The sequence below is a fragment of the Pelecanus crispus genome, chromosome 3 (genome assembly GCF_030463565.1).
Source record: "Pelecanus crispus isolate bPelCri1 chromosome 3, bPelCri1.pri, whole genome shotgun sequence".
Classification (NCBI taxonomy): domain Eukaryota; kingdom Metazoa; phylum Chordata; class Aves; order Pelecaniformes; family Pelecanidae; genus Pelecanus; species Pelecanus crispus.
Genome location: NC_134645.1, coordinates 22,401,490 through 22,415,531, shown reverse-complemented (window position 1 = coordinate 22,415,531; position 14,042 = coordinate 22,401,490). Strand labels below are relative to the sequence as shown.

General features: G+C 37.0%; 1 protein-coding gene across 8 annotated transcripts in view; it reads left to right on the top strand.

The window, feature by feature from the left end:
- RGS7 (regulator of G protein signaling 7) overlaps positions 1–14,042 on the top strand; it is a 269,855-nt gene that overhangs the window by 205,319 nt on the left and 50,494 nt on the right. For all 8 annotated transcript variants that reach the window (XM_075706596.1, XM_075706597.1, XM_075706600.1 and 5 more), the window contains 2 exons: positions 1,236–1,312; positions 1,459–1,540. In XM_075706596.1, coding sequence (XP_075562711.1) covers positions 1,236–1,312; positions 1,459–1,540 — 159 coding nt within the window. The remainder of the gene's footprint in view (positions 1–1,235; positions 1,313–1,458; positions 1,541–14,042) is intronic.

Below are 14,042 nucleotides of genomic sequence, written 5' to 3'. Positions count from 1 at the left end.
AAAATGTAAACATAAAATTCATGCACAGCCCAGGCTCTGCACTGAAAGCTGTCCAGCTGTGCTACTGTGACACGATAGCGGGATAGTCAGCCAGGCCTCTCAACATGCCAAAAACTCCAGCCGCAGCACCATGCTGACACACTTTATTGCTTCTTCTGGCACAAGCTTGCTTTTCAGTGTACTGCACGGTGGGGTATGCATAATTTTATACTTACATGCCTTAGAAAATTCACCTCCAGTATACAATCCATGAGAGCCTTTACTGGTATTGACAAGAGCTCTAGAAAGTCTCCTCTTCACTCTCTGCAGTCTTTATTTGCAGTAAGTATGTCAGAGAGATACATTTGCAGGGCATAGAAATACAGTTAAAGCAACACTTTTTGTTAGGAAATTCACAGACAATTTTTTATTTAGTCTATGTAGAAGCAGTGCACAAAGGTAACTGGGGTCTTTTTGCAGGGAGAGAAGAACCTCAGCCTTCTCCATGTTAACAGACTGCATACTGCTGCTATTTAAGCTGGGGAGAGATGGGAAAAGCTCTGTTACAGACAGTGAAGCTGTTCCAGCATCACTGGAGGAAACAATTTTGCTAAGATTTTACAAATCTTCTTCCTGTTATTATTAGTAGGCTGTAGGATATATACATTTCCTGCATAGTAGTGAAGAACTATAGTCTACATTTTTTAGAATGAGGATAGCTGTGGAGGTCTTGGAAGATTCCTATACTACCAAAATATTGATAGCTTCTTATTATTGTATTTTAAATAAATTGATAGGCAGCCAACATTGTTCAATGCGAACCATTTAATAGGTGACTGATGGGAATTGTCATATGGATCATCCAGTAAAGATAACTGCTGTTATCTTTCAGTATTAGTTATTTTCAGAACAAGACTGTTTCTTTGTACTATTACAAAATTACTCAGCCAATACGCAGTATATAAAAATACTTCAGATATCCCATGTTCTGCTGACATTTGCATCCACCCTTGTCATCAGACTTTCAAAACTAAAATAGTCGGGGCATTCAAAGGTAGATAGATCTAGTATTCTCTCTCATTTGGTGTCAAGCAAAGACTTTATATTGGATAACTAAGGTACATTGACACTGGCAGAGATATCATGACTCCTATTAAATCTTGTGGGGGCGAGGAGAGGAGGGAAAGATAAGCTAAAAGCTATTAAAGAGTAAATAACTTACAACCTAACCTACTTAAATTGTGGTGTATTTTCAGGAGAGTTTGGCCAGGCTACAGCGAGCATTTGCTCGGAAATGGGAGTTTATTTTTATGCAAGCTGAAGCACAAGCAAAGTAAGTTCCCTTGAAGATGAGGAGTTTGGGTTTTGCATGCTTTTTGAAGGGAGAAGGGGATGGAAAGGTGATTCCAATCACTTACACTTAAAATTACTGTCATTAACATGTTTGTTTTTTTTTTTAATATCCTATAACATTGACAGAGTCGACAAGAAAAGAGACAAGATAGAGAGAAAGATTCTTGACAGCCAGGAGCGAGCGTTCTGGGATGTGCACCGGCCGGTGGTGAGTGGCGGTGGGGCCGCTCTGCCTGTGAGCAGGGCCACTGATAAATGGCAGCCTCTGTGGAGCATTGGGGTAGCCTTGGAACAAGTAAAAGGGCTGTAGGGTGGGGGGACTGGGGCCCGCCTCCCTTTTCCGCAGGATCTATAGTTTATATCTTTCTACTATTGAAGACTGCAGGTGTGTGTACACTCAGTTTGGGGGTTTCAGTAAACAGATTTGTTGTGTCTGATTTTTTGAATCAGAAGATACCTGTCTTTGACTATTACCATCTCAAAGGTTTCCCAAGGTATGAGTCACGCAGTCAAAATTATCAGCATAGCTAAAAATGCTTTTAAATAAATCTGACTTTTTTTTTTTTAATCTGTGTTTTTGCTCACTAAACCTTTCCACTTCACTCTGGTCATATTTCCAAGCTATTTTTAATGTACATAAGGGTTAGATATTGTTGGCTTTGAGCTGTGGGTGTCATACACTGTCTAAACAAGATTTGTCTGAGTTCATTGTCAAAGTCCATCTGAAACAACATTTAAAAAAAAGAAAGGGTCTTAAATAATCAACTACCTTTGAGAGCTAAAACTTTGAGAAAGAATGTCAAATATCACAAGACTTCCAATTAAACTGTAAGAACTCAGTAATCACACTCTTTTGCTTTACTATAGAATTATACCTGTTTCCCTTACCTGGAGTTAAGCTTTCATTTTCTGTGTACAGAGTTTGGTATCATTAGCAATGACACCAAATACGGACTATATCTTCCACAGTGAGACTGGGAAAAGATACTTAGCTGAAACTAATGGTTCTGGGGAAGTAAAGTTAGGTGGTGATACCTGTAGAAGAGGTGAATACAGTGAGAAAGTTTCAAATAAAAAAATAATAAACTTGGACATGGTCAGCTTGCATTTGTGACTGGAATTGAAAGAGCAGTGGAAGAAATGGACTTTTAGGTAGGATTTAGAACATCAGGTAGAGAAAATAATTTGAAGTGAAAGACTCAAGCCACAGGCATTAGATGGAAGAAAACTGGGACGTTATTGTCTAGTCACTGGCATAAAATAAGGAAGGACGATGGAAAACAGTATGCCATCTGATATTGATGGGAGCTACATATAGAATAGACACAGAAAGTTTCTATGGACCTGAGAACTTTGAAGGTGCAGACAGTTTTTATATTAGCGGCAGAAATGGATCTAAGGGTTTTGAATCTGGGAATGAGATGCTATTTCCAGGTTTGGAAGAGATGATGAATTGTTGAAGTTTCAAGTTAAGATATAGGCAGACAATAAGGAGAGAATTAAAGGGACCAGGACAAGAGGAGGTTGAATCTGATTAAGAGCTTTGGCTGAACTGTGGATAAATCTGCCTGGTCCAGCAGATGTTTTTCATCTGGCTGTAGACATACCTAAGAAATATCAGAGGCAAAAGGCTGGCTTACAGTCAACAGTGTAGGCTCCTGACTTTAGGAGACATAAATGGAAGCATGGAGAGGTTCATCCGCTGGCTAATCAGCTCCTCTAACTAGTTAGTGAAATGCTCAATTTGAAAACACTGTTATGAATTTCCTGTCACGGTAAAAGCCAGAAGCTTTTATTAAAAAGAATAAAAGATAAAAGAGGAACAGACTGAAAAGAGGAAGGTGATGCTAGAGCTAATTACAATTTCTAATGGCTTTAAAAGCCCCCTGAAAGCCCACCAAAAACTCACAGAAATGTTGCTGCATCTCTGGAGAGCTAATTTTGGAAAATTAGGTAATGTTTGGATAAGAATCTGGTGTTAATGCTTATTTTTATTTACAGTTTTTCGTCTTTTGATGAAAGTTCAGAGGCTAGGGGTAGTGGCAATATTGTTCAAAATCCACCCCTCTTTTTTTTTTTTTTACTGAAAATGAGTTTTGAGGACTAAATATTTCATTATTTGCTTTTTTTGTTTAGGGGAGTAAATAAGTATTTTCCAGGTTTTTTTTTTTTTTGCAGGTCCCCAGTGGCTTTTTTTCTTACCTACCTGGCTACAGTGCTGGTACAGAACCTTTACATATAGAATATAATCTATGAATATTAAATCTGCATTTTATTTCAAAAAAGAGATACTTCAAGGTGATGAAAGGGATAGAAGAGGGAAGCAAACCATCAGTCCAAAAGGACAGTGCAGCAGTGCACTACAGGAATGGGAGACACAAAAAAAGAACAGCTATATGACAGTGAAATGAGGAGAGCGCAGCTACAGAAAAAGAGCATGATTTGGGTATCAGAAATGTCACTGTGACTGATGAGTTTAAAATAAAGGAAATGAACCAAGGTTTTTATGTGTAAAGAGCATTTGCCTCAAAGAGCACCTTTATTTTGTAGGTCCCAAGTCAGTCAATCCTGCAGGTGGTTACAGAGGCCCTAGAAGATTTATGCCATAGTCTGAGAGACAGACAAATGCTTGAAAGTCATCATGGCTGTTACTTTTGGTCACCTGGCTGGCTAGTGCCCACAAATTTTTCTGAGGTTTTCAGACAGATGGTGCTTGGATATGAACAGGAGAAAGTGGATTTGGAGAGTATTTTTTTCTAATAGTCACCTGTTCCTCAATTTTCTTTTGAGAGGCAGTTAAGAGAACAGTTTTGATATCTCACTGATCAGTTTCCATTCTAATATTTATTTAATTGCAGTTTCACTATGTATTTAATTTTTTATTTGGCTGTGTATTTTAGTGAAAAGTGGAGTGTAATCTCAGTCATTGCTGTAAATTCCAGTTGCTGCTTTATGTAGAAAGATCTTAGCTTACAGCTAGAAAGAGTGTGACTGAGCTTCAACTGTAGGTACCTGAACAACTTTTAATCTTACTGGTTCTGATACCAATCATAGTAAAACCATTGAAATGTGTGTCAGGAAGAGCTGTATAAAATCCCTTGAGGTCCTGAGCAGTAGACCTAGGATAAAGTGCACGCCATTATTTCTAAGGTATAGCCAGTACTTAACAGAGGTCTGAGATTAATATTATTCACATGTAGTGATGCATTTCTCTTTTTGATGGCAGAGTAAACATATCTTAGAAGCCTTCCTTTTCTTTCCACCTGCCTAGGAAGTGTATAATTTTCATAATTTTGAAACTTCTGTCAATAACAGACTTATGGAACTGAGTGAAAATTGGTTAGGAGGATTAGAGTGTTAGTCAAAAAGCAGTAACAAATCAAGCTAAATTAGGAAAGTCAGTTCCTTCCAGGCAAAAGAAATTAAGAAGCTTCTCTTCTTTGAAAAGAAATGTCATGCTCCTGATTAAAGTCTTCATAAAAGAACTTACAGCTTTCCTGAATTATTACCTCTGTTTAAAACCCATAATCTTATACTTGTTAAAAAGGGACAAATAGGTACTAAACCAGTAAATCCCCTGAAACATTATCAAACCCCCATCAAATACAGTAGGAGCAGAGTAGCTTGCTGTAAAATTAACTCTTAGGTAGCGAGCAAGGACAACTGATGTATTGCTGCTGCAAACAATCCACTTTTCTTCCTGAGTTGCACATTAATGTAATTTAAATTAAATGCATAATAAAGGCCTGTTGGGTACTTGTTGAGATTCAGATTAATTCAGAAGATAATGGGGGAAGTACCCTTTTCACCTGAAAGTCATCTGTATACCTCTTAACTATAATAAGTTGCAAAATCTTTTTATTTTCTCCAATGCTTCTGACCTTTGTCATCAGTCAGAATGTTGGTTGTATTGCAGTCATATTTAGCAGGTTTGTGTGCAGTTGTTTTTAAAAGGAAGATGGAAAATATGCAACAGCTTGCTAAGATGTGCTAGAAAACTTCACCGGTGTGTGTCCCTCTCCAAAGTTTAAACTCTGGCTGTGGTTTAGTTATACTGTGATTTAATAAAGCATGAGCATGAGTCAAGGTATGATCGCATTCTTCCATTCTGCCATTCATAGCTTGGTTAAACCCAATCCGCAGGGCTTCTCTTCCCATTGCTACCGTTGTTTTGCTGAATGGTGGTGATCATTTTGCTTCTCTGTGAAAAAAATGAATAGCAAATGTTGATAAGGGTTAGACTCGATGATCTTAAAGGTCTTTTCCAACCCAAAGATTCTATGATTCTATGAAAAACAAAACCAATATTTGTGTGATTTAATGCAGTAAGACAAAGTATCCAGGCTGGGTATGTGTGGTAAGGACAGCAGCAACATTAAGGGCAACTGTGGGTTTGATATAATTCACTGATGATGTAAAATTCAGAAATGTGTATGATTTCTGGATTTGGGGGTTTCATGCCATTGTTTCCTAGTAGCAAAATAGGAAAACAGTAATCTTTAAATTTTTTAAACCTTGTCACACATCCCATACCTTTTGCTTCTCTCTCTATTTAGTTTTTTAATGAGATTCTGTCTCCATTAATCTTATTTTATCTGTTTATATTTTAAAATTGTATTTTATGTGGTCTGAACATGACCCTCAGCATCTGAGCCAGCAGGTAATATTACCGGGTGTCTAGGGTCATGTAACAGATACTTGCGGTTATTTGTTCTGGGTTTTCTTTTCTTTTCATTCATTGCTTTTGTTTTTGATGACTTTTCCATTCTGTCCTTCAAGATCAGCCTCAAAGACTCGGCAAAAGACTGAATTTAACTTGGCTAAGGTGGCGCAATCCTTCATTTCACACTTCATCTGCTACAAATCCTAGACTTTTCCGGGCCAGTCACTTGTTTAGGCAGAGAACACTTCTGTCTGCTTTATCATAATATTTTCAGAAAGTTTTTAAACATCTCCAGGAAACAAATGTCAATCTTGCCATCCAACTTCTCTAGTGATGTATCCAGACAAAATTTTCATGTCTCCTTTTGCACCTGTTTCACTGTGTATCCTTACAATGGAGTTACCTCTCCAGCAGACAGGGAATGCAGCCAAAGGAGCAATTGGCAGTCTCAGATAATTGCACTTCTGGTAATGAAACAAAGCCTTGTACAACATTTTATTTTCAGAAAATGGTTATAATGTTTATGATCCATGACCACATCTGTTTGAGGCAGATATTTATAAACCTTATAGCTAGCCTGCTAACTAAGACCTTTATGGAAGAATTTGTACTCACATCATTTAGCATTGTTATTTAGTCTGATAGTTAAGTAAGGGTGGGACAGATGGGGAGAAAGAAGCCAGCTTTCTTGCAACAGTGCAACAAACTGAAAGCGCTCAAGCTAAAACTGAGGATTATGAAGAGGTCAGAAATTGTGAAATAGCTAACGGATGAGATGGTGGAAGGACACAGAAAAATGAGATTATGTTAAAGGTTTTTAGTAAGGCGCAGTTCTGGTAGCAACTAGAAAAATAACCCGAAGTAGTAAGGATAAGGTATTTTTTTAATAAGTGCAGTGTTTATACATTGATTTTTGTTTCTGTGTGAATTAAATTTGCTGCTTTAATCCAAAGCATTCTGTCAAGGATCTTCTTATAAGTCAAAAGACACATAATCAATTTCTAAATGTCACCTATATTTGCCATCAACATTTTCAGAGATGTGTGGTCAGACTTTCCTGTTGCCACTTCTTTTCAAATGATTAACCTAAATTCTTCTGTATGAAATCCATAAAATAGCAGTTTCCTGCCTTTTTGGGTGAAAAAATTTGAGAAAGCAATAATAACTCTGAGTATTTAGCATAGGGGCAACAAATGAGTTAAATTTAACAGGTTGCCTTATGCAACAGTGTTGCAAATAGTGGAATCTTCACATATGCAAAAATCACATTAATACAGCCTTAATTAAAATTAATACTAAATTAAGAGTCATTAGAAATTAAATTAACTTTCAAAAAGAATTAAGCATATAACTTCCATGCAGTAGTATATTCTTTAGTACAGCTTCAAGTTTAGTTTCACATGACTTGTCTCAAAAATTAAATTTCAACATCCTTTTCATATGCATTTTGTGTATTATGTGTTTCTCTGACACACAGACCACTAAAAGACTTTTTTTTAAAACAATATGATGATAAAATCCTCTTCTCTTAAGGTGAAAGCCCAGCTTTGCACTAGATCTGTCCTTAAACAAGCAAGTATGTGAGAACATGAGAATCCTTGTCAAGATTCATTCATCCTCTCTATTCAAGAGATAGATGCTCTGTCTCCTACAGATTAATTTTATGGTTCAATTTATTAGTGTTATATTTCTTGAAAATCTCTCTGTATCTTTTTTTCTCCTGTTCCAAGCAGGTCCTTGGTTTGCACAGCCACTGGAATTCCTTGTGTGTCTGATACTACTGAGGGAAAAGATCTGAACTTTAGTTTGAGAAGACAAATGGGTATAAACAGGAAACTGGCGCAGCGTAGGTTCCTTTTTTTGGAAAGATACTGGAAATCTTTGACACTTTAGGTGTTCCTAAGTTCCATGCTAAGTGAGACTTCCCATCGCCTAGTTTGAAAACCATCTGAGTTTTACCATGCTACAAACATAATTAAAGCTTGATCAAACTAATTGATCAAATGTCTCTCCTTTGTCTGATGGTCTTTGAACCTCATTTGTCTTGTCTAAACAAGAGAAACAACTCTTACCCAAACTTTTATCCATTAATTGCACTCCTTGCTGTGTTTTGATTAGGTCCACTGCAGGACAACAGTGGAACTACTGCTATTTTGACAGTAGTCAGTGATCTTCAAATAAATTCTTGAATAAAGCTTGTATTGATTTTACTAAGTGGTCCAAATGGCAAGTTTTCTGTCCTTCATGTGGGGCTGTCTGTAGTGGGTTTAACTTTATGCTTAAATTCTTATGCCTTTCCCTGCAGTTTATCAAGAATTCGTTATTTCTGCACCAGTATATTTCTAGTGGATGACACAATAAGGTTTATTGCTCACTCATTTAAATTTAATAAATAATTCTGGAACTTTATATTATTTATCTCTGTTCTTTAAGGAGTCAAAACAAGATTAGCTAAACAGGACATGTATTGAGCATTTAAATTCATTCTATGCTCCCTGCATAATTTTCTACTAAAACCTTCAACAGAAGAGAACCATTAATCCTAACAAAGCTTTTATTAATTCTTACAAATTAAGACAATACCTTCCTTTGAAGGAAGCAGTTCAGTAAGAGTTTACATTGAACATTGTGTGGCCTGAAATACCAGTTCAATGAATGAATAATAAAAACCAAAAAGCTATATTTACTTAATTAAAAGCCAACAGGTTGTACAGCATGATCAGCTGATATAGACAGGTTTTAGCAGTTAAGCTGTGTATGACTAATTTGTTTCCATAATACTGCCTGACTGTAGATCACTATATTCAGGGATATTTGCAATATATTGTCCGAAGTATCACATGTTTTAAAAATAGATTTGTATTAAGGAATGTAACCAAATTTGAGGCTATTCTATGCAAGTCCACTTCCAAGTTGTATTTGCTTATTTCAGTGTCACACTGAATCCATATGTTATAATTATTTACCCTATCTTGTGTTCCATAAAGATAGTATTTAGTAGCATAACACATCTCTCTTAAGATACTGATAAGATAAGGTAAGATAAGGTACGATAATGAAGAGGCTGAAGAAGTTCGGGAAAATACCTAGTACTTTAGTAGAATAAGCAGGTTTTAATAGTTTTTCCCTGGTTATTGGCCCAATTTATGAGGTATCTAGGGATGAAATCTGAAACGTTCTGCTACAGAATTTATACTTGAGAACAATCTTGGGATTTGCTTCCTAAACATTAAATATGATGTATAGGTGTTAATTGGAAGCTATAGCTGTACTTCCCAGATGAGATAATTTCTAACTGAAGAGAGAATCCATAGGAAAAACTAGAAAAATTGTGAGCTAATTTTAGAGAAGTTTGGCGTGGAGTTCTAGGGAGGTGAAAACTTGATAGAAACTGTATACAAAGTCATCTTCGAACTTACATACTTATTACAATTTATGTGTGAAGGTACCATGGCCATAATGGACTGTAATCTAAATGTATGTCTTTCTGTGTTTGCTTCTTATTAGAACTATAGTGCAAGTGGGACCTCCGTAAAAGCACTGTAACTTAACGGCAGGTTTCAAAAGTCCAGTCACAGTGCTTGTGTGTCAGTCACACACCTGAATCAAAAAGGCAGGTTTCCAGAGAGATAATTGTGCTAAAAGTAATTGTGCAGAAGCTGGGAATATGATACTATTTTCTAAAAAAAAAAAAAAAAAGTGTGTATGACACGCATATATACTCTTGGAAATCCAGGTAGAGAGAATAAAAGTTGGTGCTGGTCCCTTCTGTTACATCATAATCTCTTGGTACTTTTGTAAAACTTACAGTGCCACTACATATACAGGAATTAAAAAAACCCCAAACTATCTAGTATCATCAATTTCGACTGTAGAACAAAGACTATATTCATGAAGTAACTAGACCCTGCAGTGGGGATACCCACCCAACTTAGTTTAGAGTTTGTAGTTACTGGGTTATACTACGTTTGTGATAGATGGAGCATAAGCTTCAAAATTAAAAACAAAAAAGAAGTCCATCACTTGTATTCTAACAATTAAGCTCATCATAATATTTTTCCTCTTTCTTCAGACATCTGCTAATTTACTGGGGATCTTGTGACTAAAGATGTTATCAAGAGAAGTCCCAATGCTTACACACTTGATTTCTCCAAGTTATTTTCAAAGAACTGCTGAACTGAATGGAAATTGTAATTAAGCCATGGACTTTTGGAGAGGCTAATAAAGTTCATAAGGGTGTTTCAGATTAGGTACACCTAGTTGATTGTAAATTAAACCTGTGATTAAGTGCTTCAGTTGTAAGTAACAATATTTTTTTCCAACCAAAAGGAAGTGGTTCTTGTAGCCCAGTCCCTGTAATCACTGGGCTTTACTGCCTTGGGTGGTGTAACAGAGGCCAGCGAGATCCCCTCTAGCAGCAGTATCAATACACATTCCTACATATTTGCAGGTTCTGGCAACTATGGCTACTGGGTTTATTTTTTTCATCACTTAGTTGAGGTTGATTGATCTAATAGTTATAAAGTGAGCTACATTTTAAACAGCTTTCAGGTCCTATCAGATAACCACCATGAAAACAATTTTTCTGAAATTTGTAAAGGGTTAGAAATGTGCAGCCCTCCTTTGACTGGACCTTAAAATAACAGCTGATTTTCCAAATCCTGTTAAAAGAGCTGACCACTTGTACTCAGCACATTTGAAATGTTTCTCTGAGACTTCCTATTGCACCAGCAAAGTCATTAATAGTGCAGCTCTTCTACTGCAAAGACCTTTTACTCATTGGCCCTGAAGAGTATAAAATGAGGTAAACCCCCAAAATATTCAAATAATCCATACCTAAACCTCAACTTTTCCTTATAAGCCTTAGCAGGTTCTGCACACTCCAATGCCTTCTGTCTCTGCGAAATGAAAAATTGGTGTGTTGCAGGAGAATAGCCTGTGTTTTTCTCTGTGAGAGCCTCAGTTTTAGCCATTACTGACAACTTACTCAGTATAGGATATTAATGTCTCCTTTGATGCTAGACTTTGTATCAGAAAAAATACATTTTCCCACATAACCAGAGTCAAACTGGGTATTCCTCCAGCTAATGGTTTTTTTCAGCTGAGTACCACTGGAGTTTTTTTCTTTGCCTCATTTCTTTTTTATCTCCATGCCCTTATTCTCCCCTTGATTTTTAACTATGCACAGTTCAGCTAGCTACACAAGTAAACTGGAATATGAAAACTACAAACAAAAATGAACTCTGGTATTCTGTTTATCATTCACTGTCTAATTAGCTTCCTTTCCCTACTTTAGAAGTGAGTGATATGAATAGTGACTGTTGAGGGTTAGAAGACTCCTTTCATAGAAAAATTACAGAAATGGCAACAATGACAGAAATAGCAGAATAGGTTGTTGCAGAAGGCAACACTAACATGTGACACTCAGGAAATTTCAAATTTTAAGCTTACTATATTTGTGATAGTCTGCCATTACAAATAATGTAAAAGGTAGCTTTCAATCTGTGCCTTGTCTTTATGTGTCTGACTTTATCTTTTCCAAGTGGAAGCGAAGATCTGTCATGTCTGTATCCATGTCCATGATTTAAAGTTATAGTGTTTAAATTTTGAAAGCCTGGAGATCTTGAGATTTAGTATTTTGCAATTAAACTTAACAAGTTAGCCCATGCTTGCAAAACAAATAAAAAGATCTATTTCATGGTGTACTGACACTGAAATGCAATGAAATTGTGTAAGGGATGTGAATCAATCTGCCTAAATATTTACTGCTTTAATGCACCCTGAATTTATGGGTATGCATATTGAAATGAGGTAATTATTTTAAATAGCACCTATGCATTTTTAGCTAAAGAGGCTGTGAAATTGCATTTCCTTAAATCATCACTAGGTTTGTTTGTATGGGTTGAGTACACACCACAGGTTGCCAGAGGGCAGAGGCAGCAGTAAGGAAGCAAATACCAGTCTTGTCTTTCAGTTCTGCTGTTGTGGGGAGGGGAAGGCGGGGTGATGAATTTCATGCTGCCATGAATACTTGATTGGAGTGTTCTGTAAAGTGGATTATTTGAATTTCAATCCCTGCACCTTGTGAAGATCATAGGCTGTACCACAGAAATGTAGGCTGAGAGGGACCTCTGGAGGTCCTCTAGTCCAACCTCTTGCTCAAAGCAGTGCTGACTTCTAAGTTGAATAAGATTGTCCAGGCCCTTGGTTAAACAAGCTTTGAAAATCGCCAAGGATGGAGATTCCACAGCCTCTCTTAAGCAACTTCTTCCTTTTATTATGAAGAATATTTCTTTATAGCTAACTGGAATTTCCTTTACTGCAATTTCTGACTATTGCCTCCTGTCCTTTCATGGTGCACCTCCGGAACAGGTCTAACTCTGCAAGCCCCCTTTAGGCAGCAGAAGACAACAGTTGGCTCTCCCTTTTTGCAAGCAGGAAAAAGTCTGTTCCTCCGCTGGACTTTCCTGTTCTGAATATATTTCTTTTGTTGTTTGTGGGGCCCAAAACTAGTCTTGGTATTCCAGGTGTATCCTCATGATGCCGAGTAGAGAGAAGTCATAGAATCATAGAATCATAGAATCGTTTAGGTTGGAAAAGACCTTTTAAGATCATCCAGTCCAACCATTAACCTACACTACCAAGTCTACTCCAAGCCAATCAAGGGTAGACTAGACTAAACCATGTTCCGAAGTGGCACATCTACCCGTTTTTTGAACGCTTCCAGGGATGGGGACTCCACCACCTCTCTGGGCAGCCTGTTCCAATTCTTGACCACCCTTTCTGTAAAGAAATTTTTCCTAATTTCCAACCTAAACCTCCCCTGGCGCAGCTTAAACCACTTCCTTTGCCTGCTGGCTATGCTATTGCTAATGCAGCTGAGTATGTGGTTTATCTGCATTGCTGCAAGGACATACTGCTGACTCATGTTCAGCTTCTCCCTCAGATTATTTTCTACAGAGCAGCAATACAGACAGACAGTTCCCAGCCTATTGCAATGCATGAGCTTATTCCCTCCCACATACATGGGTGTATTTGTCTCAGATACAAGAAAACTTCTGGTTATTCTGGCTTAAGTAGATTCACAGTTATATTGCCATATTCTTTAAGAAAGAAAAAAACATCAAAACTTAAACTTATGTAATTATATGCATTAATTTACTTTCTGTTGGGGATTTCACACTTATTAGAATTAGAAGTACATCACAGCAAAGAGATTTTTACACAAAAAGGTGTTGATAGCAATTGATTTTGGCTATGTGGCCGGGCAATAAGGCGGCCCTTGGAGTGTGCAACTTTGTACAGCAAACAGACTATAAATATTAGGTATTCTGTAGTAGTTGCATGGAAATGTGCCATGGCCAAATCATCCCATTTGATGTAAACAACAAATTCTTCCAACGAGTTGCTACAGGTGTCAAAAAAATTAATTCCCTGTTAGCACTATTACAAGGGCTTAATTAATTAATTCACTGTTGCCACAGTTATCAGGGAAAGATTATGAATATCAAGTGGATTTTTTTTTAACTAAACATACTCTCAGGTGGTTGTTGTTTTCAAATGTTGGCTGTAGCCAGATCCAAGCATGTAAGTTCTTTGACATGGAGTTCTTGGACCTCCTCTCCTTGCAGAGGAGGTTTTCCCTTTCCACTGTGTTTCTTGGCAGAATCCTATTATGCAGCCTCCTAGACAGCATCAATAGAAAGTTGTGCTGCTTGGAATTCATACTAATGTGATTATGCAATAATTGAAGTAGGAATTAAAAAAATCTTCTATATGTGGTTTTTTACATTATTTATCTGCATTCATTTATCTCAGCAGTGAATTTATCATGACTGGACTGATGTGTTCTTTGCTGTAAATTAATACAATGGCATTTGTACTTTGAGATAAGGGCATGCTAACAGATGGATGAAAAGAAACTGAGTTTCTTTTGAATATATGACAGTTTTTTAGTCAGCTATTTAAAAGCAAATGAGCACCAAATTCTACCCTGGTTGTGATCTTGCTGTATGATAATTTCAATAAGGTCACAAGACTTTCCCCT